The sequence below is a fragment of the Pantherophis guttatus genome, chromosome 1, assembly GCF_059756535.1.
Source record: "Pantherophis guttatus breed Tessera chromosome 1, ASM5975653v1, whole genome shotgun sequence".
Lineage (NCBI taxonomy): Eukaryota > Metazoa > Chordata > Lepidosauria > Squamata > Colubridae > Pantherophis > Pantherophis guttatus.
In genome coordinates, this window is record NC_142063.1 from 68375965 (window position 1) to 68403231 (window position 27267).

The window sequence follows — 27267 nt, forward strand, 5'->3', positions numbered from 1 at the left end:
AAAAAAACATTTTTTAATATTTTATGGATATAAATCCTATGCATACTTGCTGAAAAAAAAACATACTACATCCACTGCTGCCTATATTTCAATCTTGAAAGTACAATAACCAGGAAATTGAGTTTTTTGGCTGTAAGCCTTCTGACAAAAGGAAAACCTAACAAACACATTACAATGCACATTAGTGATTTCATAATGGTTTCCTCATAATTAAAAAGTGTTATTTCCTCAAACGTCATTACTTTTGGTAATTTGGCAATAATTTAAAATGTTTCTGGTAAAATGTTACTCTAGTATTTAAAATGTTTCACTTTTTGACCAATTTTAATGTTACTAAATACAATTTATAGCTGAGTCCTGAGAACATATCTCTCTCAAATGTAAAAAAACAAGATAACCTCTAAAAGAATGTACAAAGTAAATGTTTATTTCTTTCAGCTAGACTATCCAGTTTCCAATATGTTCACAATGCAATCTTAGGGCAGTTTTGCACTATTTAAAGGTTTTTGTTAGAGTATATAGAAATATTTGCATGTAGGAGTTAAATGATTTGGGATAGCTATTCAGGCTCAAACACTATATGCCCTTGAGCTGTGCTAGAAAAGGAAACAATTTTGTATCACCAATTTGCCAGTCTAAAGCCATATTAATTTACATTCAGTTACAAACACAAGTTATTATAAAACAATTAGTTGAGGTACGCAACTCTAAAAAGTTAACTGTTCAGCTTTCTATTTGTGTATCCATATGGTTTTCCTTTACAGCTCTCCTTCTCGTATGTAATCCTTTGTTGATTGAATTCTTCTAGTTTCTTAATTAGCAATTCCACACGCGTATGAACTTGTACAAGACTCTCTTTTAACTACAAATAAAGAACTAAGTGTAAGTGTAAAAAGAATGTAGTACAGAATATTAAGCAAATTGACTTTTTTACAAATACTTTTAAAATGACCAATGTTATATTGTAACTTAAAAACATTCATATAAGCAGTACTGCAGAAATTGAATTCTTTCTTTTAATACCTTCAGTATTCAACTGCATAATATAATAATATGAGAATTTTAGTGTCAAAGACTAATTTGTTAAACTGAAGCATGGCTGATCAACATCTGAGGGAAATGCAATTCAGTCATCTACTTTTCTAGGGTCACTCACTGAAGTAATGTTACTAGAAAAGGCATGTTTGTCCTGCTGAAGTATTAACCATTGGGAAAGGAAGTGAGAGTTCTTCATTCTTATTTCCACCCTTAATCCATTGGAACCAGTCTTTAATTTGGGGAAGAGGTGGGAGACAATAAACTCTGCCACTATTTGGTAAAAAATTGTCATAACACTTCAACTGACAGAAGAAAAATGGGCCTTTATGTTCTTTCCAATCCTGAACTAACATCATGATTCATATTATAGTTATACAAGAATCTTTAATTTAGATAGTGGACATTGTATGGAAAAGTAAACAGTTATATATTAGAATCTGCCATGAAGTCACAATTAGCTAGATAAGCCTGGTCTGTTTCAACATGATCCATGCCATTTGCGATGCACTGTAGCACAATCTTTTCCCACCCTATTTTTTATGGGTGGGGTGGGGGTGGGGGAGTAATGCTGACATATCTACACATGGAACAATTTCTGGTCTATTATTGCTTGTGGCAAAACCCGAAGAAACTAAATAGAGGACAGAGTACCTAATATGTTTTCTACTATAATCTTTTTTCATTCCTTATAGTATAAATATAAATCATATAAATATAAAGGATAGCATAAATATAAATCAAATAAATACAAATACATTCCAATTTCTACAGATATAGATTTTAAAAAACTAAAGCCAGAAAACACTTACTTTCTCTACATGTTCCTTTAGGCTCACAACAGGACAGGTTACTTTTGAAGCTTCTACTGTAGCAGTAGTTTGTAGCAAATAACTAAACCAATGTTAAAAATATTTTAATGACTCATTAAAAAGAAAATGAACAGTTTACAGTGCTTAACTCAGGGAATTTTTTCTCCACAAAATTAGACTTCAAGAAATGTTTATATATATAAACATTTCATCTAGATTAAAAAACGCTATAAAATATGAAAGTTAAAAAGATCTATATTCAGATACCCATGTCTAGGCTATCTAATCATTGAAGTGCAGCATCGTTTATAGGAAAAAATCAAATACCAGTATACACCCTCAGCTTATGGCTGGTTTAGCAAAATATACAGTATTATTATGGCTACCACTACTCAGGTCTTCACCAATACAGCAATACTTTGTCGACATAATAGTTTTATTATACCCATATAAATGTATTAACATTATTACAATATATTCTGACAGATTTCACTTTAAATGAACGTATACTGCATTTTAAATCCTAATTATTTATATCTCACCTTGATGCTAAGGGAAACAAAAACCCTGCGTTTGAAATTGCTGCCCAGTGGTTAAGTTCTTGAGATGATTCTGGACTTACAACTACTACAGTAACTATTACTGTAATACCACTTAAGGGAAGGTTCATACCAGATTCCCAGAGGGACTTTTTTGGATAAAATGGGAATAAAAATAGAATGAATTTAGCTTCAAGAAGCAACAAAACAATACAAAACAAAAGTTTACGGTATCTTCTAATTATATATAAAATAAAAGTTAATGGTTTTCCCAATTTAAATTTAGTTTAAAAAATTAAGACATAGAAAGATGGCTATGGTTAAAAGTGCTATCCATTAATCCCTGAGCCAGAAGAGAAATACATTGGCAAAAGATTTTCTGACTGCTGAGCCATTTTCTATCACAGTAAGGAGCTGGCAACTGATGCAGTCCTGTTTTAAGAATAGTGTTTGGTAAATTCTCCAAGTTTTTACTGCCCCTTGTAGCAAGAACCCACTGCTATCAGAGAAATCAGCAGTTGCCATCCTTAAAATGTGGAGAAGGGTTAGGTGACCATAGGGAATTCTTGAAATGGCACATTCAGTTATCTGATTAACAAGCTGCAGGTACTTAGGTGCTCTGACTTTGTGACCTGTTAATGCAGACTAATTAATCCTGAATGTAAATCTAGTGCTTTTTTTGAGAGAACACTTAGCTAACAGGTTGCAGACATGAAGTAGGGACACAAGGTAAAGTAGAAACGAGTACCGTAATTGGCAACAAGTGAGCTCTATCTTTACTAGCACTATAAGGAAATGGAAAGCCTAGCAACAAGTCCAATTGTGAATGGTGGCACATGGAAATAGCCTATGAAGCCATAAAGCCAAAATGGCACTGCCCCAATTCAAAGTAATAAAAGCAGAAGTGCAATCACATGAACCTCCCTGTTAATAAAAGAAAAAAAATGATGTAAGGCAAAGGTGTCAAACTCAAGGCCCGCAGGCCAGATGTGGCCCCCGGGTTGCTTAAATCTGGCCCACGGAGCCGGCCCATTATCAAAGGACCGGCCCATTTTCAGCCTTCATGGCCTCCTGAAGCACTCTCCTGGCTGAAAATGGGCTGCATGGAGGCCCAAACGGCCCCCACATGGCCCGCTTTTGGCCTCCAGCAGCACTCTGCTGACCTGGAAATATCAAAGGACCGGCCTGTGGTGCCTCCCGCAGCCCATTTTCAGCCTCCTCGGCCTCCTGCAGCACTCTGCCAGCTGAAAATGGGCTGTGCAGAGGCCCCACAAGGCCCATTTTTGGCCTCCAGTAGCACTCTGTTGGCCAAAAACAGGCCATACATTTTCAGCCTCCATGGCCTTCAGCAGCATGGCCCGTTTTCGCCCAGCAGAGTGCTGCAGGAGGCCAAAAATGGAACGCATGGCCCATTTTTAGAGGATTGGGTTGGATTGGATTACAATTATGTGGCCTCAAGTAAGTGCCTGATCTGAACAGAAAAAAAGCAACATCCTATGTTAATACTACAGTTTAATGCCATATTTTACATACTGTAGGTGTCAGGTTCCAACCAATGCTTCAATTCAATGGTTCAAATCCCTAGTACAGGTCTCCTGCGTGAGCAGGGGGTTGGACTAGATGACCTCCAAGGTCCCTTCCAACTCTGTTACTGTTATATACTCCCCAACGAAGCAATTTCACGGGTTGTAGAAGTCACTCCCTCTGGCCACTGTGGGCCCCCATGGAGATGACCTTGACGTTGCCACTAGAATGTGCTTTGTTTTGACTGAAATGAAAGTTCCTCGATGCAGCTGCAAGGCTCAGTTTTCCCATCCCCCTACCTATGGCAACTTGAGAGCAGGTCAGGAATGCTTTACGAGTTGACAGGTCCATTTAATCTACAATCAATCTATAATTGACAGCCATTTTTATTTACTATCCTGGAAATTTACCTGTGCTGTTTTATCATGTTATTTATCTATTGTATTTTTATTATTAGTTGAATAATAAAAATACAATAGTATAAATAGCTTTTCTGCCTGGAAAAGCAATTTACTATTAAACGATGAGGTATAAATTTAGAAATAAAATGTTTAGTGGACTATGAAGAATAAGTAATAAATGTTTGCCAGTAATATCTAGTAGAAGAGAGAGGAAAATAGTTATAGTAAAGAACTGTGGAAAGAAAGAAGGGAAAAAAAGCATCTTAAGCCTGTGGTCAAATGCCCACCATTCCCACGCCCACCCCTGGCCATGCCCATGCCCACCTCTGGCCACACACTATCACCACCCCGGCCCTCCAAGGTCAAACACAACCTTGATGCGACCCTCAATGAAATCAAGTTTGACACCCCTGATGTAAGGTATCCAGTGATGGTTTAAATTACACAGTACAGGAACAGAACTTTAAGAGAATGCTACTCCTATTTCTAGACAAATGTCTATCACTACAGGCTGGTGCCTCTGTCTTTCCTGCAGCCATATGGCCAGAGCAGAACCAGAGCAGAAATATATCCATAGCTGATTAAAGTAACCCAGTTCTATTCATATTAGCAACCATATTGTCAATGAAGTATGCTAGATAAGATCTATTGTAAAATCTGAATCTGTGCAAAATATAACTTTAAAATTTGAACAGCTAAAGACAACTCTTATATAAGTCTGTTTTGGGTTGGATATGAAATGAGGACAACTTTCTAAGCACATGACATCAAAAAATTATTACCAGCTAAGGATGAACTATTGGTGAGATGAACATCGAAAAAAAAAATTGGTACAATATAACTAAATATTTTTATATAACAGCCAAAGACTGCATATACAAGATACTAACAGCCAACATACCAACATAATTCAATATGCATTTGAAGAACACTAACCATGTGATGTTGTCCTTAAAAAGGCAAAAGAGGCCTCGCAGGTAAGCCAGTGACTTTGAACTATAGAGGATAAAGCCAATGTCTAGTTGACAGGACTGACAACGCAATGTGTTGTAGGTGCTGGAAGAAAAAGAGAACATGAAATCAGTTAAACATTCCAGATTATGTTCCATAAATCTTTACAGTCTGTATATCTTTAAATCTATCTATCTATCTATCTATCTATCTATCTATCTATCTATCTATCTATCTATCTATCTATCTATGAATATATATCAATATAAATACATGAACATGATAGTATTGATATTATTTGTTATTTAGATCATGCTTATATAATTATGTTATTATACGTATTTGTGATAAAATATAGGCCTTCATTATTTAGTTGTTCAACATTTTAGTGTCCCATTCCAATAACAATATCATTAAAACATAGTGTCACCATTAGCCCTGGGTCAAGCAGGAGAGCCACTGCTCTCCACAACCTGCAGGGCACCCCTCCACTCTTTGTCACCTCTGCAGGGTGCCTGTTTTCCCCAAAATAAGACATCCCCTGATAATAAGCCCAATTGGGCTTTTGAGCACATGGCAATAAGGCCAAGCAGTTATTTCAGGGTTCAAAAAAACATAAGACAGGGTCTTATTTTCAGGGGAACACAGTATATACATATTGGGCTTTTTCTGCCAAATCCATGAGTATGGGTTGATGTCCGTGAGTACATTCCAGGCACTGACCAAGATTTCTATTGAACTGCCCATCATGTTATTGCAAAAAACCAATTTCCATGAGGACCCCAACAGAAATAGTAAACAGTTCAAGAATTATAGACATATTCTAAGCTTACATAACTTTAGAACACTAAGCCTATGTTTATAAGGAGCTGACACTTGGCAAGTGCTTCAGAAAGCAGTGATGCAGGCCACTGTCTCCTGCAGCTATATTGACCACGGAGGGCACATTTCAACACCAGAGCAAAGGGAGAATGTCCATAAATGATTAATGTAAACCAGATTATCCCCTATTTGTTTGTTTATTTATTTATTTCTTAATTTATAAAATTTATCAGTCACTCGCCCATCTTACCTCAAGATAACTTTGAGCGACTTACAATGGTAAAAAAAAACTATATAAACTAAAAACATAAATAAGTTAATATAAAATTTAGAATACCACAATCCAATTAAAAGATGGGGGCGGGGGATCTGTTGTTAATCAATCAACCACCTCCACAGTGATACTCACCCACTGGGGTCCTAAGTTAAATGGCAGAGCAAAGTTTTAAGGTTCTTTCAGTCAGGAGGGTCAGAGCCCACCTCACACCAGGGGCAAGATGTTCCACAGGGCAGGTGAAACGGAAGAAAAGGCCATTTTCCTGGATCCCTCCTGAAATAATCAGGCTGACAGGGGTCCACAGCATTTATTTATTTATTTATTAGATTTTTATACCGCCCCCTCTCCCGAAGGACTCGGGGCGGTGCACAGCCAAAGTTAAAAACATACAATATAAACAATTAAAATACGTTTAAAACAGAATTAAATCTAAGATGGCTCCCCAATTTAAAATGCCTTACCCATACCCCTATAAAAAGACGAATTTAAAATTTAAAAATTTAAAATTTCCACATTTAAAAAGGGGGAAGATTTAGGCCAGGCCAGCTTGATAAAATAGAAAAGTCTTAAGTGCGCGGCGGAAGGTGCGCAGATCCGGGATCCTACGTATCTCCGGGGGGAGCTCGTTCCAAATCGTAGGTGCCCCCACAGAGAAGGCTCTCCCCCTAGGGGCCGACAGCCGACATTGTTTGGCCGACGGCACCCGGAGGAGCCCCTCTCTATGGGAGCGTACTGGCCGGTGGGAGGCTATTGGTGGTAGCAGGCGGTCCCGTAAATAACCAGGTCCTAAGCCATGGAGCGCTTTAAAGGTGATAACCAGAACCTTGAAGCGCACTCGGAAGACCACCGGGAGCCAGTGCAGCTCGCGCAGGAGAGGTGTCACATGGGAACTCCATGTCGCTCCCATCACCACCCGCGCGGCCGCACTCTGCGCCAGTTGGAGCCTCCGAGTGCACCTCAAGGGGAGCCCCATGTAGAGAGCATTGCAGTAATCCAGACGAGAAGTAACGAGGGCATGAGTGACTGTGTGTAGGGAGTCCCGATCTAGATAGGGACGCAACTGGCGGATCAGGCGAACCTGATGAAAAATCCTCCCGGACACGGCCGTCACATGCTCTTCTAACGACAGCCGTGAATCCAGGAGGACGCCCAAGTTGCGAGCCCTATCCGTGGGGGCCAATGATTCGCCCCCAATAGTCAGCGATGGCATTAGCTGACTATATCGGGACGTCGGAAACCACAGCCACTCGGTCTTGGATGGGTTGAGCCTGAGCCTGTTCCTCCCCATCCAGATCCGTACGGCCTCCAGGCACTGGGACATCACTTCAAGGGCATCGTTGGGGTGATCCGGGGTGGAGATGTACAGCTGGGTGTCGTCAGCGTACTGATGGTACTCCACCCCAAAACCACGGATGATCTCGCCCAGTGGCTTTACATAAATGTTGAACAAAAGGGGCGAGAGGACCGATCCCTGCGGCACCCCACATATGAGGGGCCTCGGGGTCGACCTCTGCCCCCCTGTCAACACAGACTGCGACCGGTCGGAGAGAAAGGAGGAGAACCACCTTAGTACGGTGCCTCCCACCCCCAACTCTTCCAACCGGTGCAGCATGATACCATGGTCGATGGTATCAAAAGCCGCTGAGAGATCTAACAGGACCAGGACAGAGGAACAACCCCTGTCCCGAGCCCTCCAGAGATCATCAACCAACGCGACCAATGCCGTTTCCGTGCTGTATCCAGGCCTGAAACCCGACTGGAACGGATCCAGATACGACGCTTCATCCAGGTACTGGGGAAGCTGTCCCGCAACCACACTCTCAACAACCTTCGCCACAAAACGAAGGTTGGAGACTGGAATGCCTCTTCTGCTGGCACGGATGGGGCAGGTCAATCCCTTTGAGATGAGACGGTCCCTCAAGTAACCTGGACCTATGCCATGAAGGGCTTTAAAGGTGATTACCAACAGCCAATGCAGCTCATGGAGCAGTGGTGTTACCTTAAGAATGTTAGCCCCGCTGTGAATCGGTAATTAAGGTAAGTAGAACCCACCCCTGCAGTAAGTATGATAGTAAGATCTATGGCAAAATTTGTGTCTGAAGATGTAAAATATGACTTTAAAAGTGGAATAGATGAAGTCAATGTTCATATACGGCCGTTTTTGGCTGGATATGAGACAGACAATTTCATGAAGATATATCAAAAAATGGTTACCAGGTAAGGATGAACTCTAGAGGAGATGAGCATTCAAAAAAACTAAGAATATTAGCAATCACAAATGTCAATGAAATATGATACATAAGATCTATGGCAAAAACTTTATATGTAAAATCAGATAGAGCATTTGAAATTTAAGCATGTTATTTTAAATCTGATAAAGGTAGAAAATTTCTAGAGTAAAGGCAAAAATGCTTTCCTTCTCTTAGCATATTTGGGTTGGGGTTTTTTTGGTTAAAAAAATCTGCATGTGTTTTAAGGTTATGTTGTTGTCTTACAGGCATTCAAAACACTTAACTAAATCACAAGTAAACGTTGGAAAGGTTTTCAAAAAGATACCCACCAGCCAATGAGGTCTCCTTCAACACAGACCATCAAGTCGTCTTCCACAATAACATCTTTTGTGACCTCTGCAGAAAATAAGGGCAGCACTGGAATATCAGCAATACAAACCAGGGTGGATAAAAATCAATGATTTTTTTTAAAAAATCAAAAAAATCAGATTTTTTTGATTTAAATCAGATTTTTTTTTATTTTTATCAAATTTATTTTAATAAAAAACTTTTGGGATAAAAATCTATCGTAAGATAGTTTTCTATTTAAGATACATAAATAATTTAATTTATTCAGCATGAAATGGAGCTTAGTTATGTAGCATGAGGCTGTATATTCTGCAACACTGGGACTATCAAGTGAGTCAACAGTGGGTCAAAGGAGTAGCAGAGATGACAGTTGCTCTTTAAAAATTATGATTTAAATCGAGTTGATTTAAATGAAGCCTTTTTACTAGTGATTTAAATCATGATTTAAATTGTGATTTAAATCAACTCGATTTAAATCAAATCCACCCTGATACAAACTTTTTTTTTTCGTCTTAGTGGTTTCCCACAAGTGGAGAATCCACTTTTTGGGATCATTTTTGTAACAAGAATTGACCAACCTTGTCTTGATACTAGCAATAAAAGGTTCCCAAAACAATTACTTTTTAGTTTAGGCAACTATACTTTTTAATTTTGCAAAAAAAAACCCAAAACAAAATCCCATCAAACAAAACAGCCCACAATCTTTCTAGCCTCTTGGGTTGCAAGAAGAGAGACAGCTATTGGTAGATGACACACACGCATCACCTGACCTTTGGATGTCATACACTGTCCCTAGGCAACGTGCAACATGTTCATACCGGTATAATATGATATTATATCCATATGTATATGGGAATGTGTGCTAGTTATTATTTATTTGGGTATAGGGATTTCTTTTTCTTTTATTTATTGAGTTATTGAGATGTAGTCTGTGTTTCGGGGGGACTGCACCAAGGGATGCTCGTTCAAATCTCATTATACACATGTTGTGCATTGACAATAAAGGTTTGATTTGATTTGATTTATTCTGAATAAACTTTCCATTCCAAATGTATTGAAAGGCCTTTCTCTCAATAAAAAATAAAGTGAGAGTAACCACAAAGAAAAGGTACTGTGTTTCCCCGAAAATAAGACCCTGTCTTATATTTTTTTTAAACCTTGAAATAAGCAGTTAGCCTTATTGCCATGCACTCAAAAGTCTGGTTGGGCTTATTATCAGGGGATGTCTTATTTTGGGGAAAATAGGGTTGTCTAAAAAACCCAATCTGCAATTTCTATTGCGCTCTAAACAAAATAGCCTGCTCTTATTTATTACAGTAATTTATATGCTACTTGTACATCGGACACCACATGGGTGCTTGGGCCTTCCGGTGCCAAGGTTTTTCCACATCTGGTCCTAGATGAGGTAGCATTGCCTCAAGACTGACTTGGGAATCAATCTGAGGGGCTCCTCTTGTACTCTTGGCTTCTCCTAGAAGAGCAGGTGATAGCCGTGGTTAAGAGGACCTTTGCACACCTTCGGGTTGTGCATCAATTGTGCTCATTCCTGAACTGGGAGGCTCTGCTCACTGTCATTCATATTCTCATGACTTCCCTTTGAATTAGTACACTCTACACAGAGCTGCCCCTAAATAACATTTAAAAACTTCAGCTGGTACAGAATGCAGCTGCACAAGTTGTAAATAACGTCAGCTATTTGGTACTTATAACCATATTGCTTTATGAGCTGCATTAGTTGCCAGTGGGTGTCTGGGTACTATTCAAGGCGATAGAATCATACAGCTAGAAGAGACTTCTGAGGCCTTCTAGTCCAATCCCCTGCCAAGGCAGGAGTCCTTATACCATCCCAAATGGTTCTCCAATCTTTTCTTGAAACCTCCAGTAATGAGGCACCCATAGTTCCAGGAAGCAAGCCATTGATTAATCATTCTCACTGTCAGGAAATTCCTTATTTCTCGGTAGGATCTCCCTGACAAGCTTCCAGCCATTGCTTCTTGTCCTGCCCTCAGGTGCTATGAAGAATAAATTGGCCCCCTCCTCTGTGACAGCCCTTCAAGTATTCAAGTGAAGACTGCTGCAAGGTTTCCATTAAGCCTTCGCTTTGTTAGGCTAAACATATGTAGTTCTCTTAGCTGTTCATGGCACAGTTTAGCTCCAGACCCCTTATCTTTGTTGCTCTTCTCTCCACTCTTTCTAGGCCTGCGGCATCTTTTTTAGCATCATAATGACCAGAACTGGACATGGTATTCCAAATGTGGCCTCACTACAGTAGTGCAGTAGAGCAGTACTATTACTTCTCGTAATCTTGATGCTATCTCTCTGTTGATGCAGCCTAGGATTGTAATGGCTTTTATGGCAGCTGCAGTACTCTGATGACTCATACTTAAGCGGTGGTCCACCAGGACACCTAGAGCTCTCTCACAGGCACAACAGTTGAGCCAGGTATTGTCTATCCTGTGCACCTGGTTTTTCCTAAGTGAGGACCTTGCTTTTTTCACTCCTGAAATGCATTATGTTGAATAGGGCCCAATACTCAAATCTGTCAAGATCCTTCCAAATCTTGAGTCTATCTTCCAAAGTGTTAGCCACTCCCCCCAAGCTTAGTGTCATCCACAATTTGATGAGCACCCTTTCAATTCCCTCATCTAGGTCTTTTATGAAGCTATTGGGCCCAAGACAGGGGTACCCCACTGCATGTTTCTCTCCTTGTAGATGTAATTCCATTGAGGACTACATACTGAGTGTGGTTGGTCAGCCTACCGCAACTCCGTCCGCTGGTGATACTGTCTATCCCACATTGTTCTAGCTTACCAAGTAGGCTCTGGTCCATTTTATCAAATGCTTTACTGAAGTCGATACAGTATTTCCTTGGTCTACTAATTTAGTCAGTTTATCAAAGAAGGCAATAAGGTTTATTTGGTATGACCTGTTTTTAACAAACCCACGCAGATTTTTAGTAATTTCTAGGTGCTCACAAAACTGCTTGCTTATCTTTTCCAGGATTTTCCCAGGTATTGATAGCAAGCCAATTGGTCTGTAGCTTCCTGGAACCTCTTTTTTCCCTTTTTGAAAATTGAAACCACAACTCTTTCCCAATCCTTTGGTAGTTCCCCTGGGCTCCAGGAGCTCTGAAAGATTTTGTACAGTGGTTCCGAGATCTCATCTACCAGATGGTTGTCACCTTTAAAGCCCTTCATAGCTTGGGACTAGGTTACCTGAGGGACTATTTTCTCCCAGTTGTTTCTACCTATTCAATCCAGTCCATCTATACATTTATTTGGTCCAGCAGAATGAACATGCTCCAGATTCTGTCAGCCAAATGTCAGCTGGTGGGAAATAGGAGGTATAAATTTTCTCTGGTAACACTTGCCCTCTGTAACATACTTCTTCCTGAGATTAGGATGGCCTGAATTTACTGGCCTTTTGGAAGACCTTGAAACCTGGTTTGGAGCCTGGGGTCCTGAGTGTGTGGAGGGTCCTGTTTTCTTGTTATGTTGATACCTATGAATTATCATATCTTTTGGGCATTACTGTTTCTTTTTATTTTTATATTGTGTTTAACTGGTTAAGTATTTTGATTCATTGCCCACTCAGAAATGAGCAGCTATACAAACTGAATAAATAAATATATAATGGATCATGTATCAAGCTAAAATCAAAATATACGTTACAAATACTAAGTTGTATAACCAGTGCAGTTACACGTTACCCAACTAATCTCCCTGAATTATTGTAAGGATCTCCTTCAGAATAAGCATGTGTATGAAATAAAACATGCATGCCTATCTATCTAAAGAGAAAAAGATTCGTTTTAGAATCCTTTGTTAAATTTAGGGATGCCCAAAATTTAAATGTCTAAATAATTAAAGCAGGGTAGCAAGACTGTTTGTCCCTCATCCATAAAGTGTTCAAAATACAAGTATTAGTATTTAGTACTTATAATTTATGGGAGCAATATTATCACGTTAAGGACCTATTGGTTTGATCCGAAGGAGACAATCAGTCTCATTATTCTGACACAAGAAGTTATACAGTTGAAATTCCACGATTCCTGTCATTTACATTGACGGTGAAATGGTCAAGTCGTTAAACAAGCACTTTGGAATGCCTAGCATTGCTTTTAGATCAGACGCTTATTTGGCTACGAGTATGTCACATTTATTTATTTATTTATTGGTTCGATTTATATGCCACCCTTTTCCGGAGACTCCGGGCGGCTTACAATGCGTTAAGCAATAGCCTTCATGCTTAGTAGGGCTTTTGCCCCCCACCTCCAAAGCGGTGTTCTTTTTTATACAAAGTCAGCTTATTGCCCCCACAAACCGGGTCCTCATTTTACCTATCTTGAAAGGATGGAAGGCTGAGTCAATCCTGAGCTGGTGAGATTTGAACTTGCAGTAATTGCAGGCACCTGGTGTTACTTAAAGTGCTTTAGTCTGCTGCACCACCAAGGCTCATATCTATCATATCTATCACATATCCGTTCACATTACTGAATATAACTATCACAATAGTTTCTGAGAAAATCAGTTTCAAGGCTCAGTCATTAATGACGCTTATCCAAATTCTACAGGGGGAAAAGTGACGAACAAATCACTATGCTAATTAGTTAGAGGAAAACGCATCTAAAATTTAGATTCCGAATCAAGGTCGATGTTTTGCTCTTACTCACACCCGCACACATACACACACACACACCCTCCACTTTCTGGAGACAAATGGCCGCGGACCGTTTCACACTTAATAAGCACAACACGTGTATGTCTTGGGCCAGCGAGAGCCTCATAAGCATCCTTGGTGCAGACCGACTCGCATTTTCCTACTGCCTTACTAAGTTTCGGTGCCCCTCGAAACTTCGCCGATTCGCACCTCCTGGGAGTTCGACTTTAGTGTGTTCATTCTGCGTGGCAAAACACCCGATCAACTCACTGAAACAAACAAAAAGGCGGAGTTTCTCCTCCTGCGCGCACAAGTGGAGCGAGTCTCCCAATACGACCCGGCAGCGCCGGCACTGATAGACCACGCAGTCCTCCAGCCTGAGTCCCCGAGCGCCCGGGACTCGCTCCCCGCGGCTTTCCCGCTTCGTTGAGCTTTGCTGAGCTTGGCAACCGGGCCTCGTCCCGGGTTCTGCCCGTTCTACCGTGATTGTGCCGCCCACCTGGGGCTCCTCAAACAGAAGCCGCAGTTTCTTCCGTATGGACATGACAGCCTCCCGCCAAAGATTCAAACTTAGCTCCCGTCTTCCTACTGCGCTGATTGGCACCCCCCCCCCCCGTTGAGCTCGTGTCTGGGTGGTTAGCAAGGACCGGGACCCCCCCTCTCTCTCCCCGCTCATTGGAGAAGACGCCTGTTCGTCTTTCGCTTTTACCTAATCGAGTTGCGAGAATTCGAGCACTGAAGCTTTCGGGCAGGTTTCTGGGAAAACAAAACCGCCCCGTTTTCATCCTGGGATCTGATTGGCTTTTTACCAGCAAGGGCTCCGCAGAGACGTTCGCCACGATTGGGAGGTTTGAAAATAGAGGCGGGACCGAAGAGGCGCTCGTGGTTGAACCTTAGCGTCTGTGTGAAGAGGGAATTGACTGTTGGGAGTTTAAGTGCCAGTCATGGAGGCGCTCTCTTCGGGTCAATTGGAGGCGCTCAAATACAGCGAATTGCAGTGCCTGGCCAAGTCGGTGGGGTTAAAGGCTAACCTCAAGGTGAGCCCTGGGCTGGCCAGGCGGGTGGGGAAGCAAAAACACTGGGCTGAGATGCGTAGAAAGTAGCGAGCCGGGACAGCTGGTGCCCGACCAGCCCTTTTGAGCAAGGGACGTCTCGATAGGTTCCCGCCTCGAACTAAACTTGGAAATGGACGTAATGCGAGTCGTGGATCCTGCCGTTGCAGGATTGTGACTTCGGTATAGACTGCTTGGATTTTATTACGCGAGTAGTCCGTTCACCAAAGCTGAACAAGTCCGATGTAGTACAGGTAGTCCTCGACTTGCAAAAGTTCGCTTAATAACCGTTCAAAGTTACAGCGGCACTGAAAAAGGTGACTTATGACCATTTTTCACACGGACCGTTGCAGCATCCCTGTGGTCATGTGATTTACATTCGGATGCTTGACAACTGACTCACTTTTATGACGGTTGCAGTGTCCTGGAGTCATGTGATCACCTTTTGCAATCTTCTGACAAGCCAAGTCAATGGGGGGGGGGGAGGGAAACCAGATTCACTTAAAGACTGTTACTAATTTAACAGCTGCAGTGAATCGCTTAACAAATGTGGCAAGAAATGTCATAAAATGGGTCAAAACCCGCTTAACAAATTTCTAAGTTAGCTACATAAATTTTGGGCTCCATTGTGGTCGTAAGACTGCATGTATTGTATTTTTCAAACTTGGCAACAATAAGTTATGTGGACTTCAATTCCCTGAATTCCCCAACCAGCATGGAGAATATCCATGCTGCTTAACCCTTGCCAAGTTTGAAAAACATTGATTTAATGTAATCTGATTCCTTCTCTGTCATAATAAATGATGGAAATCTGGATGTGATGGTGGATGGGATTTCACTTGTCCAATTAAAATGCATAGTCATCTCCCTAGCCTAGCCGATAGGGTTTGTTTTTTCAAAGAGTTTCCCAAGGCCTGGTCCAACTGTGATCCCTACACCTTTTGTAGAAGGCCACAGATGCTGCTGGAATTAGAGATTCTGTGCCTTCAGCTGATGAGAATCAAGAGCTACAATTGGGAGAATTGTGATTGGAAGATAAGCTCAGCTAAGAAGCACCTAAAAGAGATACTGAAAGGCAGCTGAAGTGGAGGCAAATGTGTTACAGGTTTTTACACCTAGCTGCAGTAACTTGATTTATAACAACTCTTTTTGATAATTGCTCTCAAATGATTTTCTCTTAGGCAGCCAAGCTATTAAATGCATTAAAGAAGCACTTCTGTGAAGAAAATGAAAATACGGTAAGGGCACAACAATTTGACAATTTCATTAGCATTATATCTAGCAATGGTATCTTAAAATAGAGTAACTCTTGTTCCTTTGATATAATGAAATCACATTATTTAGCTGTCTGGCTATGGATCTGGTAGAAGTAATTTCATGTCTACTGGTATGTTCATCTGATTTTCTTTAGCATAAAAGTTTTGGGGGCATAAACTACTATGAACAAGCAGTTTATAGGCTGTTGCTAACTGAATAATACCTTACAGTTTGTCACTGAAATAAATAATATGAAGATGATCATAAAATGGCTTTCTTTTGTGTAGGGTATCAAAAAGACATCCCCATGTACAGCTATTGAGGAACAGAATGGCAGTCAAATTTCCATAAATCCATCCACAATCACCAAAAGGAATAGAAAACGGACAGAAGATAACGCCCAGCAAACCTCACAAGAAAATCTTAATAAAGAAAAAATGGAACTGGATTCAGAGAAAGAGGTGATACTATTTATATGAAATTGTAAAATGCATAAAAGTTCTTAGTTTTTTAGTTTGGTTGATTTATTGTGAATATCAAGAGCTGGCAGAAGAGTGTAAAATAGAAATATAATATATCTCATAGTAATTTATGAAGTTAGTAGACTTTTTTGACTTTATTACATTAGTAATTTATTCACTAAAGCCGGGCTGAACAAGTGTGATTTAGTATTGCGTGTTTCAAACTTGGCAACGTTAAGATGTATGGATTTCAGTTCCACACATTAATTGTTTAACGGAGCATAACGTTTGAAATGCCATATAATTTATTTTGCAACGTTTATTCCATTAATTGCCAGAAAGTTGAAGTTTCTATATATGCTTCTGAAACTTTTCTCTAGCCTTATTAACAGTGTCCCTTTTCTGTCAGTAGATTTATATATTTTATGGAACAGTGTACTCAATGGAATAGAAATTGTATATGAATACACATTGCCTGTGTGAGAAAATTGAAGTGAAACTCCATTATATACTTCCAATAATAATTCTGGTTATATTTGATAAGCACAAACAAAGCATTTCAATTTTAGGTTTTGTTCTAGTATATGGTTTCCTGAATATATTTGAATATATGGGTAATATTAAGTTATGATGGCAGTTGGGCCTGGGAATGCCATCACAAAGCAATGTGTTTAAAGCATGACTGCATTGCTTAGGGACACCTGTCCCGGATCATTAAATGGGAAGACCGAATTTCAGGCAACAAATGTGAAGTGTGGGTGTTGGAGGGAGCTATCACAGTCTGCATGTATGTATGTAAGATTCCATTTACCATTTTATGCTTATATAAAATTCCACTTGGATTAAATGAACCATCAACAGATCTATTTGTATTTAATTAAGCATTTATAGTGGAAGGGAGAGACAATTTGACCTATATTTTTGAACTGCAGGTTCCAATATTGCTAAATTCTGAAGGGAATCCGGATGCAGGGTTTGAAAAGATACTGAAGATAAACCAAAATGATGAATCAGAAAGCAGTGGAACATCAGGAAACTTAGAAGACTTTGTCACTCCAAGTCAGCGAAAAGAAAGAAATTCTACTAGGCAAAAAGGAGTTGAAAGTAATTTGCATTTATAAGTGGAATACTTGTTTTGCTTTGTCATTTAGGACAAGTGTGTGGCCAGCTTTTCTGATCTTTGTCACTCGCTTTTGTCATCTGTAAACCACATAGAATTTTCAGAAACTGAACATAGTTTGAAAGGAACAAAATCTGAGAGCAACAGTATTCAGTGTTGCCCTGTCTAACAATCCAGCCCTAAACAATGTGATGGAAGCTTGAATACTATAAATGGGCAGTATTTTGTGGTATGTTTTAGCTCCAACTAGATAATCCATATTTCAAGCAGGATAGCACCTACTACAAGTAGTCCTCACTTAACTGTTAGTTCAGTGATTTTGAAATTATGACTGTGGCTGAACGAATGTTTTGACCAATCCTCGAAATTATGGCCATTGCTGTACCCCCATCATCACATGATCAAAATTTGGATGCTTGGCAGCTTCTCCATTTAGTACCTCAACATGTGCTTCAAGTCCCCCCACTCGACTATTGCCAGTGCTTCCTATCCCCACTGCTTCCAGATGTCCTTTATTTTCCTCCCATGCTGACAAGGTGTGCCCAGCTAAGGCAGCTACTGACTTCCCAAGGCCAGAGATGTGTACAGTGTTTGACTAATGACTCAACTGGAACCGTTGTTGCCAAGTGGTCCTTTCACGTGACGTTTCACCTAATGACTGCTTTGTTTAGTGATAGAAATTTCAGTCCCACTTAGGGTCGTTAAACAAGGACTTCTTGTATAATAACAAACTGCTTAAAAGAAAACGTGGTTTTGTATCCTCTACCTTTTAATTTAGCAACTTGAGCGAAATAATCTAACTTAAAGCTTAAACACATGAACTGTGATGATTGATGGAAATATGCAAAACGAAGTTTGACCAACTTACAACTTAAGAAGTTTATGAATCTTTTTTATTTCATATGTTTACTGCAGGTAAAAGTTTACTGGATTCTCTTTCTGGAAAGAAAACTACTAATGCAGGAAGCAAGTCTAAATTGGGAAGAAAAGGAATAAATTCTACCACCCCAGGTATGTATGTTAATATAATCACTGTAAAACTAAGATTGCCAGGAGAAATAACAACTTCAGGTATGCAGATGATACCACTCTAATGGCTGAAAGTGAAGAGGAATTAAAGAGCCTCTTGATGCGGGTGAAGAAGAAGAGTGCAAAAGTTGGCTTGAAACTCATTAAGAAAACTAAGATCATGGCATCCGCCCCTCTCAATTCCTAGATGAGGAAGAAATGGAGGTAGTGACAGATTTTATTTTCCTGGGCTCCAAGATCACTGCAGATGGGGATGCAGCCAAGAAATTAAAAGACGCTTGCTCCTGGGGAGGAAAGCTATGGCAAATCTAGAAAGCATACTACACAGCAGAGACATCACACTGCCAACAAAAGTGTGTATAGTCAAGGCTATGGTTTTCCCAGTTGCAATGTATGGCTGTGAAAGTTGGACCATAAGGAAGGTTGAGTGCCAAAGAATTGAGGCCTTTGAACTATGGTGCTGGAGAAGACTCCTGTTAGTCCCTTGGACTGCAAGGTGAACAAACAAGTCAGTCCTAGAGGAGATCAACCCTGACTGCTCTTTAGAAGGCCAGGTCCTGAAGATGAAACTCAAATACTTTGGCCACCTAATGAGAAGGAAGGACTCACTGGAGAAGAGCCTAATGCTGGGAAAGATTGAGGGCAAAAGAAGAAGGGGACGACAGAGAACAAGGTGACTGGATGGAGTCACTGAAGCAGCAGGCGTGAGCTTAAATGGACTCCAGAGGATGGTAGAGGACACGAAGGCCTGGAGGAACGTTGTCCATGGGGTCACGATGGGTCGGACACGGCTTCGCAACTAATAACAACAAACGCACAGAATGCTTACTTGTTTATAAATCAAAAGACTGGAGAGAAATGGGAAAATGGAAACTTTTCAGCAATAGTGAGGAACACCCCCCCCCAATATTAAAACAATAGTTACTTTATTCTGTAGGCATTTTTAATCAGTGTTCTGTTTAAAAATAGATCATATGCATATAATATATAAATGCATATGATTGCACATTACCCTCTATCCTTCCTTTGGTGACAGCAAAAAAGAATAAAACAGTATGTAGATAGAGTGAGCTGAAGAAAAAGATGTTGAGACTGCAGAGAAGAGCAACAAATATGATTAAGGGACTAGAGGCTAAAGCATGAAGAATGGTTCTAATAAATATGTATGTCTAGAGAAGGACTATGGGTGATATAGCAGTCTTCCAAAGTCTAAGGGGCTATTGCAAAAAAGAGGGGATCAACCTATTCTCAACGGATCTGAGGGCAGGACAAGAAATAACAAATGAAAACTTATCAGAGAGAGATCCAACCTAGATCTAAGGAGAAATTTCTTGACAGAACAATTAATCAGTGGAATGGCTTTCCTCCAGGAGTTTGTGGGTGCTCTATCAGGAGGTTTTTAAGAAGAGACAATCATTTATCTAAAATGGTATAAGGTCTGCTTGAGCAGGGGGTTGGACTAGAAGACTTTCAAGGTCTCTCCCAACTCTTATTCTGTTATTTCATAGCGAAAAAAGGGAAAGAATACTGGGTGTGTATTAGAGGAAGAAAAGAACTGAATTTAGAGGGAAAGAAAATATATATTGAATCTTGACAATATATAGGGTATATCAAAGTTAGGGCCCACAGGCAATGTATTGTCTAAATTACATTAAACGTTCAAATTGGATGCCACTTTGTTCTAAATGCTTTCTTATTCATTTCACACATGACACTTGAATATTCCAAAGTATAGCTTTTTGTAAAAAGTTAATGAAATATGATTGGTCTATGGTAACAGCCCCCAACCTTTCAGCTGCCAAGGACCGATTCCATGGAGGGCGGGTTTGTCTGTGGACTGGGGGAGGCTGGATTTGCGTGCAGCCTAGATCCTGCACATGCGCGGATGGGGCTTTGCTTACTTCCACAGACTAGTTCCGGGCATGCTATAGACTGGTATCAGTCTGCTGACTAGGGGTATGGGACTCCACTTTTGGTATGCCTTATATATTATAGCATTATTTAAATTGGAATCAGTAAGAGAGCTGAAATAAACATTATTCCAAAATAAATGTACTCCTTTGTTTTAAAAAAACAATTTGCTGCTTTGTATGTCTTCTTTGGGTGTGTCTTAAAACATTTGCCCATGAACCTATTACTTTAAAAAAAATAGCTGACTTTTCTTATTTCAGTTTCAGGTAAATATTTAATCTTAATGTTAAGCTGCATATTACAATGAATTGGCAATAATGATAAGAAAAATCTGAATAATAAACTTTTCAATATTGTAGATTTTAAGAAACTTCATGAGGCTCAGTTCAAGAAAATGTTATCTATTGATGAATACATTGAAAGGAAAAATAAAATGATGTGTAATTTCAGCAATGCAGTTAATGAGATCAAGGTAAGTGATATTTCTCCTACCCCAATTACATGAAGATTAAATTGAATGAAATTACGGTATGTCCCTCATTCAGTCTTATTTAGAAGAACAGGTGTATGTCTTATTTAAAAAATTAGCCTATCTTCTCTTTGGAGGTAGTCTTACCAATTTGTTTTATCAGCCCCTCAAAAAATAGGGATAGTTATGTCATGGTCAAGCTTCCCATTTACTGGAAATATTGAAACCCTGGCCAATTTAATCAACTTCCATCCTTCAAAGGTTCAATGATTCTTTTAAGAGATTGCTTGATTTGTTCATAGTTCTGGAAGACCTGTTCTCCAATAATAACAATATGACAAACAATATTTTTGCCTAACTAGCAAATGCAAAGTGGTGTGTCCTGCTTACATATATAACAAACAGGGAGAAAGCCCTGAGATTGTGTTGTGTTGCATAGGACACCTTGCTGTGGAAATATAAAATTCCCCCTCACCTGTAGGTTTAGGGGAAAGCCATTATTGTGTTCAAAATTGCAACTCAAGCAGTTAGGATGAAGGATGATGAATAAGAAGGAATAGCAATTTCACTTCTCCAAACATATAAGTTGGTCCAGAAATTAAGGACTGTTCAGAATTGTGGCAAACATCGTTTAACATTTCAACTTGTGATTCCCCATATGATCAGACATTCAATGAGCTAGGTAGGATAGTAATTATGTCCTGGTTATCTTACTCAGTTTAGTGGATACTCTTCTAGCTGTCCTCTATCACTAACTAACCATTTGTGGAGATCCTGTTATGAAAATGTCTGACAGAAATAATCCTAACTATACTGAGAGCTTCTGTATTTTCTTGGCTTCAGACATGAGTAGATGGAATAAGAGAAGGATGTTTTCAATCAAGGCACGAAAGCTTAAAAATGTCTTTGGGTAAAAGATATCTATCATAACCTGTCTGATTTTCAGCAGGAAGTGAAAACGTATCCATATACACTTTTTGGTTAGAGTACTGATTTTTTTTTTCTTTATCATTTTCCCGCAAGTGAGGGATCTGCTTTTTTGTTTCTGATCTACTGAGTGTTGATTTATTGGTTGTGACAGGAAATGACTCGTTGGTTTGTTGCCCAAGCCTGATGTTGTGGGCTGAGAAAGAATAAAAGAATGACTGACCTACAGTCACCTAATTGGCTTTAATGCCGAAAGGCTAGAACATACAATCTCCTGATTTCTAGACTAAATCAAACTGGCTCTCTAGTTAGAATATTGATATGAAACAGCTTTTTAACGTTGAGGGGTCATTGGTGCTCTCTGAGTTGGTTGTTTTCTTGCAGATGTTTACCCAAAATAGGTAACATCATTAGTGCTGCTAATGACTGCAGTTTGCTCTCAGTTTATATTTTACTGGCTTGCCTATCAGTGTTGCTGGGCCTGGAGCTTTGATTGGGCTGTTAAATTATTGTTTGGCAGTTTCTTGATTGGGTATTCTTTGCTTGATTGTTCTGGTGTTAATCTATGCTCATCTGGGTGTTGATTGCTGGTGGGGATCTTTTTTGCACAGTATGTAGATACTGTTTATGTCTAGGTATCTATTGTCGGCCAATTTATCAGAGGCCATGTTCCGAGGAATTCCATAGTGTTTTTGGACTTGGCTGGGTCTAGGACAGGGGTGTCAAACTCAAGTCCTGGGGGCCGGATCTGGCCCACAGGGTGCTTATCTGGCCTGGGGGGCTGCCCTGGAAACAGTGAAGGACTGCTCCCGCGGTGCTTCTGCTAGCAAAAATGGAGTTTGGGAAGGCCGCACGTGGCCCTCCTGAGCTCCGTTTTCACTGGCAAAGGGTTGCAGGAGGCTGTCGCAGCCGAAAACGAAGCTCAGGAGCTCATTTTCTCTGGCTGAGCACTCAGGCCACCACATAGGCACCCCTGACACGAGTGACATTGAGCTGGCCACACACACCCTGGCCACGCCCACCCTTCCCCCACCCCCAAGGTCAGACACAACCCTGATGTGGCCCTCAATGAAATAGTTTGACATCTCTGATCTAAGATAATCCGTTTCTCAGTTGAAACTATGATTAAATCTGCCCACATTTTGTGAAATTAAAGTTTACATCATATTTTCTGACTGCTACTTGATGTTCTGCTAGTCTTCTGCCTGTTTGTCCTACATAATGGCTGTTGCAATCTTTACATTGTATGTGGTAGTAGATGAATCCTGTTTTTTCTTCTGGGACTCCTGGGTCTTTTGGTTTACATAGGATGTTTTGGAGGGCTGTAATTGGTTTGTGTGCTACGCACGTTCCATGTGGTCATAATAGTCTGTTGGTGGTTTCTGGATGTTTTTGTTATATGGCAGTGTTATCCTTGGGTAATGCAACATTTTCAAGAAAAGGAGCCAAGCTCAGAGATTACCAAGAACCTCATATATTAACTCTCGGCTACAAGTACTACTTAAAAAATTCACAAACCTTCCCAATGACTATATTTAGTTCAGACTGAACATCACAAGAAACCCATGGCTTAAAACAAATATATAAGTTCCTAATTTAAGTTTCCATTGTTTTTCGTGGTGAGAGAGGAGCTGGAGCAAAGAAGAAAAGCAGTACTATTTTTTAACAGATTTTGCTTCTGTTTGACAATTTGTTTATCTCCATGCCTAGCATTGGTTTTTAAAAGCATCGTGGTATTTTATTATGAGCAATTGATAAGAGGAAAAAAAATCCTAGGTCTCTAATTGCAGATCCTGACTAAGAAGAATAAGTCTCTGAAGACTTCTCAGAAAGAAAATCTAAATACCAATTCAAAGGTAAGGATAATTTTTTTGCTAAGAACTTCTTTTAAATTTCCTTTAACCAAACCATATGCTAAAATGTGGAAATCTCCCTCATCTTAGCAGGTACATTCCAGTACCAGAGGGCTTTTATTAAGTCCCCCTTCTCAAAAGAATAGACTTTCTGCCACAGGCACTCCACTAAAACTGCGACGTTCAATACGCAATTCCCCTGGCACTGCAAATAAAAGTATTCGGTCTCAAAAATCATCCTTCAGTTCAACCAGCCTTTCTACAACTAAAAATGTCAGGTGAGACTATGTGTGGCATTAAATAAAAATAGCGTACATCTGGAAATGTGTGAATTACCAAATTTAAAGTCATAGAATCTAAATATCTATTTTCATAAACAAAAATATTTAAAATTGTTTTGATTTAGTCTTTTTTTTTTGCATTTTCTCAGTGTAAAAATGATGTATACATTTGAGAGAACGATTAAATGTAGAATCTACAAAAAGTTTTAAACACAAAGTTCTGAGTTAATTCCAATGTTTTCTCTGACATGATATTCAAATGTTTTATTATTTTTATATGCTCCTGGTTATTTGGAAAAAGTATATAAAATTATGAGCCATTAAATACTATAAATCTATGTTTTTATTAGGTTCTCTGAATCTACAAAAGACAATGAAGAGAAGCGTTCCCTTATCAAGACTCCATCTAGGAAATCTTGGTTTCTGAAAAATTGCACTCCAGATAATCAGAAAAGCAGTGAATGTATAACTAGCAAAGACTTCAAAGGAGGAGCAACGAATTGTCAGACAACAGAAACTTCAACGAATTCTGGTAACTTTATAATTATAATTAATAACATGCAGTTCATTTACATGTGATTGTTATGGAGGACATTGATGCATAATCTTTACACAGTCAAGATGACGTTCCTTTTGTTTCCAGTGTGTAATTTTATACTATACTAATTGGGACCAACGGTATAAAAAGGCTGTATTCAAGTGTTATTTCCCATTTCAAACTCAAAAGTTAAATGATTAATAAGTTTGGTCTTGTGCTTATTATCAATATATTGATTTTCTCCTTATAGCTGTCACTCCTTTCAAGATTATAAATCAGACTGTGGAACCAACAAGCACCAAGAAACCAGTATTTGATCTACAAGCAAGTCTATCAAAACCACTTACATATCAGCCACACAAAGGTAGCCAGTTTTAAAAATAACTCAGTGTAAAAGAGCATGAAAACATCAGCAGTTGCAAACAAATTGAGAATTTAGTCACACACTGCCTGCAACTTGCCTTGATTTTTCCAAAGGTAATTTATACATATTAATGTATATCATTAAGGTAAAGGTAAAGGTTCCCCTCGCACATATATGCTAGTCGTTCCCAACTCTAGGGGGCGATGTTCATCTCCGTTTCAAAGCTGAAGAGCCAGCACTGTCCGAAGACGTCTCCGTGGTCATGTGGCCGGCATGACTAAACGCCAAAGGCGCACGGAATGCTGTTACCTTCCCACCAAAGGTGGTCCCTATTTTTATAGTTGCATTTTTTACGTAGTTTCGGACTGCTAGGTTGGCAGAAGCTGGGACAAGTAACGGGAGCTCACCCCATTACGTGGCACTAGGGATTCGAACCGCTGAACTGCCGACCTTTCGATCGACAAGCTCAGCGTGTTAGCCACTGAGCCACCGCGTCACCCGTCACCGTGTCACTAATGATGTATATCATTAGTCTCAAATTAATCATATATCATAATCTACATATTAATCTAATATGTAATTTGGCATATTAATGGAAACTAAATTAAAGCAAGCTATTCCTTGTTTTTTGAGTTTGTTCTTATCTCAGACAAGTATATTTTTGGCTGGTCTACTGCTAATAAAGTATTTTGTTTCTTGGCTATGTATTAACTTGCCTCACAAGCAAAATCTCACAAAAGAAACATGGAAAATATTTGCTATTTGTGTTACCTGATGCAGCAGATGAGAACCAGAAAGAGACAAGTAACACATTTTCCTTACATCAATATAGGAAAACTGAAACCATGGGGCAAGCCTGGCGAGAATCACCAGAGACTATATTCCCACAAGAAATGCTACAAAGAGCCACCTCTTCAAACCAGGCAAGTATTATATTAATTCATTATATGACTCTTCTTTTATTAGTTTTGTTTTTATATGAGGTTTCATATTCTGTAAGCCGCCTTGAGTTGCCATGTGTGAATAGGTGGCAATATAAATTCCCTAAATAAATAAAGTCAGTTCTTAGAAGTCCCTGTCAAGTGCTGTCATTATTCTGTCATCCTCTGCCTTCATTAAATTAACATTTGGATAACTTTGAAGTTTATACCTTTTTTTTAAGAGTCCTAGAAATTTGATCAAATGCAGAGCCTTTCTTAAAATTCTATATAGTATATTCCTTAAAAGAAGTTTGATGGCCCTGTGCCAAAAATTAGATCACACAGAGAAAAAGGCAAGGATTTCTGCTAAGTAGCTAGAAAACGTACTGCATGAAGTTTTGAATAGTTGAATTAAGTTTGCCTTCATTTTACTTGTGCATTAATGCTGACATTGTTTTGTCATCTTTTTCTTTAACAGAGATGAGAGACGGGAGAAACACATACAACAAAGAAAACAAAGAAAAGACCAAAAGCTTAGCACAGTGAGGCGGCTAACTGTTGCTTAAAGCTGACTTTTAAATTGTTCTGTAGATAATCTTACTATTGAAAATCTTTACTTTCTTGTAAATAATTGTTGTGTCTGCACTGAAATGCTTAAGCTATCTAGACTGAGTAATCTTATTTTAATATGAACATAGAACCTTGGCACTATTACATTCAGTTATCCAGTAGCTAATGCTATTGTGTTAGAAGGCTTAGAAATCTTTTCAAAAGGGCAGCTATCTTTTCTTCTCTCAAATCAGCTTTAGTATATGCCTTAACTATATTCTAAATTGTCTGGAAACATTTCTCAACAACTGGATCGAAGTTTATTGTATCAAACAATTCAATCTTCTGGACATATAGCAAATTTTAAATTCATTTAATGAGAATTTTTTTAAAAAAATGTCTTAATGTACTCCTAATTAAAATAATTGTGTTTATAGATAAAAGTTCATTTTAATTTTACTATTATACAGCTTTGTCCTATTTTATCAACTTTTGTCAGTCAACTTTTTTCATTGTACATATATTCTGATGACTAGATTTTTCTTTTTAGAGTAGAATTGTTAATTTAATTAGCATGTCAAAAAGAAAAGCTACCGCAACCAAGTCTATGAAAAATAAAAACCTATCTTCTATTCTATTTTCCCCAATTGGAGTATAGTATATATTGAGATTATTTAAATTTAAAATATTGGTATTTCTTATTCAAAATAGATCAATTTCTTAGCTACTAAGCCAGCTCCTAAACTGGTAAAAAGGTTTCTAAACTGATTTCAAAACATACAGTTATCCTAAACTTTTTTTCCTTATACAGTCGGGATTAAAACATGAACCTATTTGGATTTTCGATGTTTCTGTATAAACATCACCTAATATGTGATATATTTTCCATACCATTCCAAACAATAAATTAAACAAATTAGCCAGAAACATTATCCCT

General features: G+C 39.1%; 2 protein-coding genes across 2 annotated transcripts; one reads left to right on the top strand and one right to left on the bottom strand.

The window, feature by feature from the left end:
* On the bottom strand, positions 1-14203 carry OIP5 (Opa interacting protein 5). Its single transcript, XM_034417816.3, has 5 exons — positions 13810-14203; positions 8922-8988; positions 5248-5367; positions 1848-1929; positions 1-862 (listed from the first exon to the last, which is right to left on the bottom strand). Exons 1-5 carry the CDS (start codon positions 14141-14143, stop codon positions 716-718), a joined length of 750 nt encoding a protein of 249 aa, XP_034273707.1. The 5' UTR covers positions 14144-14203; the 3' UTR covers positions 1-715.
* Positions 14135-26967, top strand: NUSAP1 (nucleolar and spindle associated protein 1). Its single transcript, XM_034417814.3, has 12 exons — positions 14135-14636; positions 15833-15889; positions 16196-16369; positions 17302-17473; positions 18405-18500; positions 20789-20901; positions 23616-23681; positions 23769-23956; positions 24310-24491; positions 24748-24861; positions 25694-25784; positions 26260-26967. The coding sequence occupies exons 1-12, from the start codon at positions 14544-14546 to the stop codon at positions 26345-26347; spliced, it is 1434 nt and encodes a 477-aa protein (XP_034273705.2). The 5' UTR covers positions 14135-14543; the 3' UTR covers positions 26348-26967.
* The last annotated feature ends 300 nt before the right edge of the window (positions 26968-27267 follow it).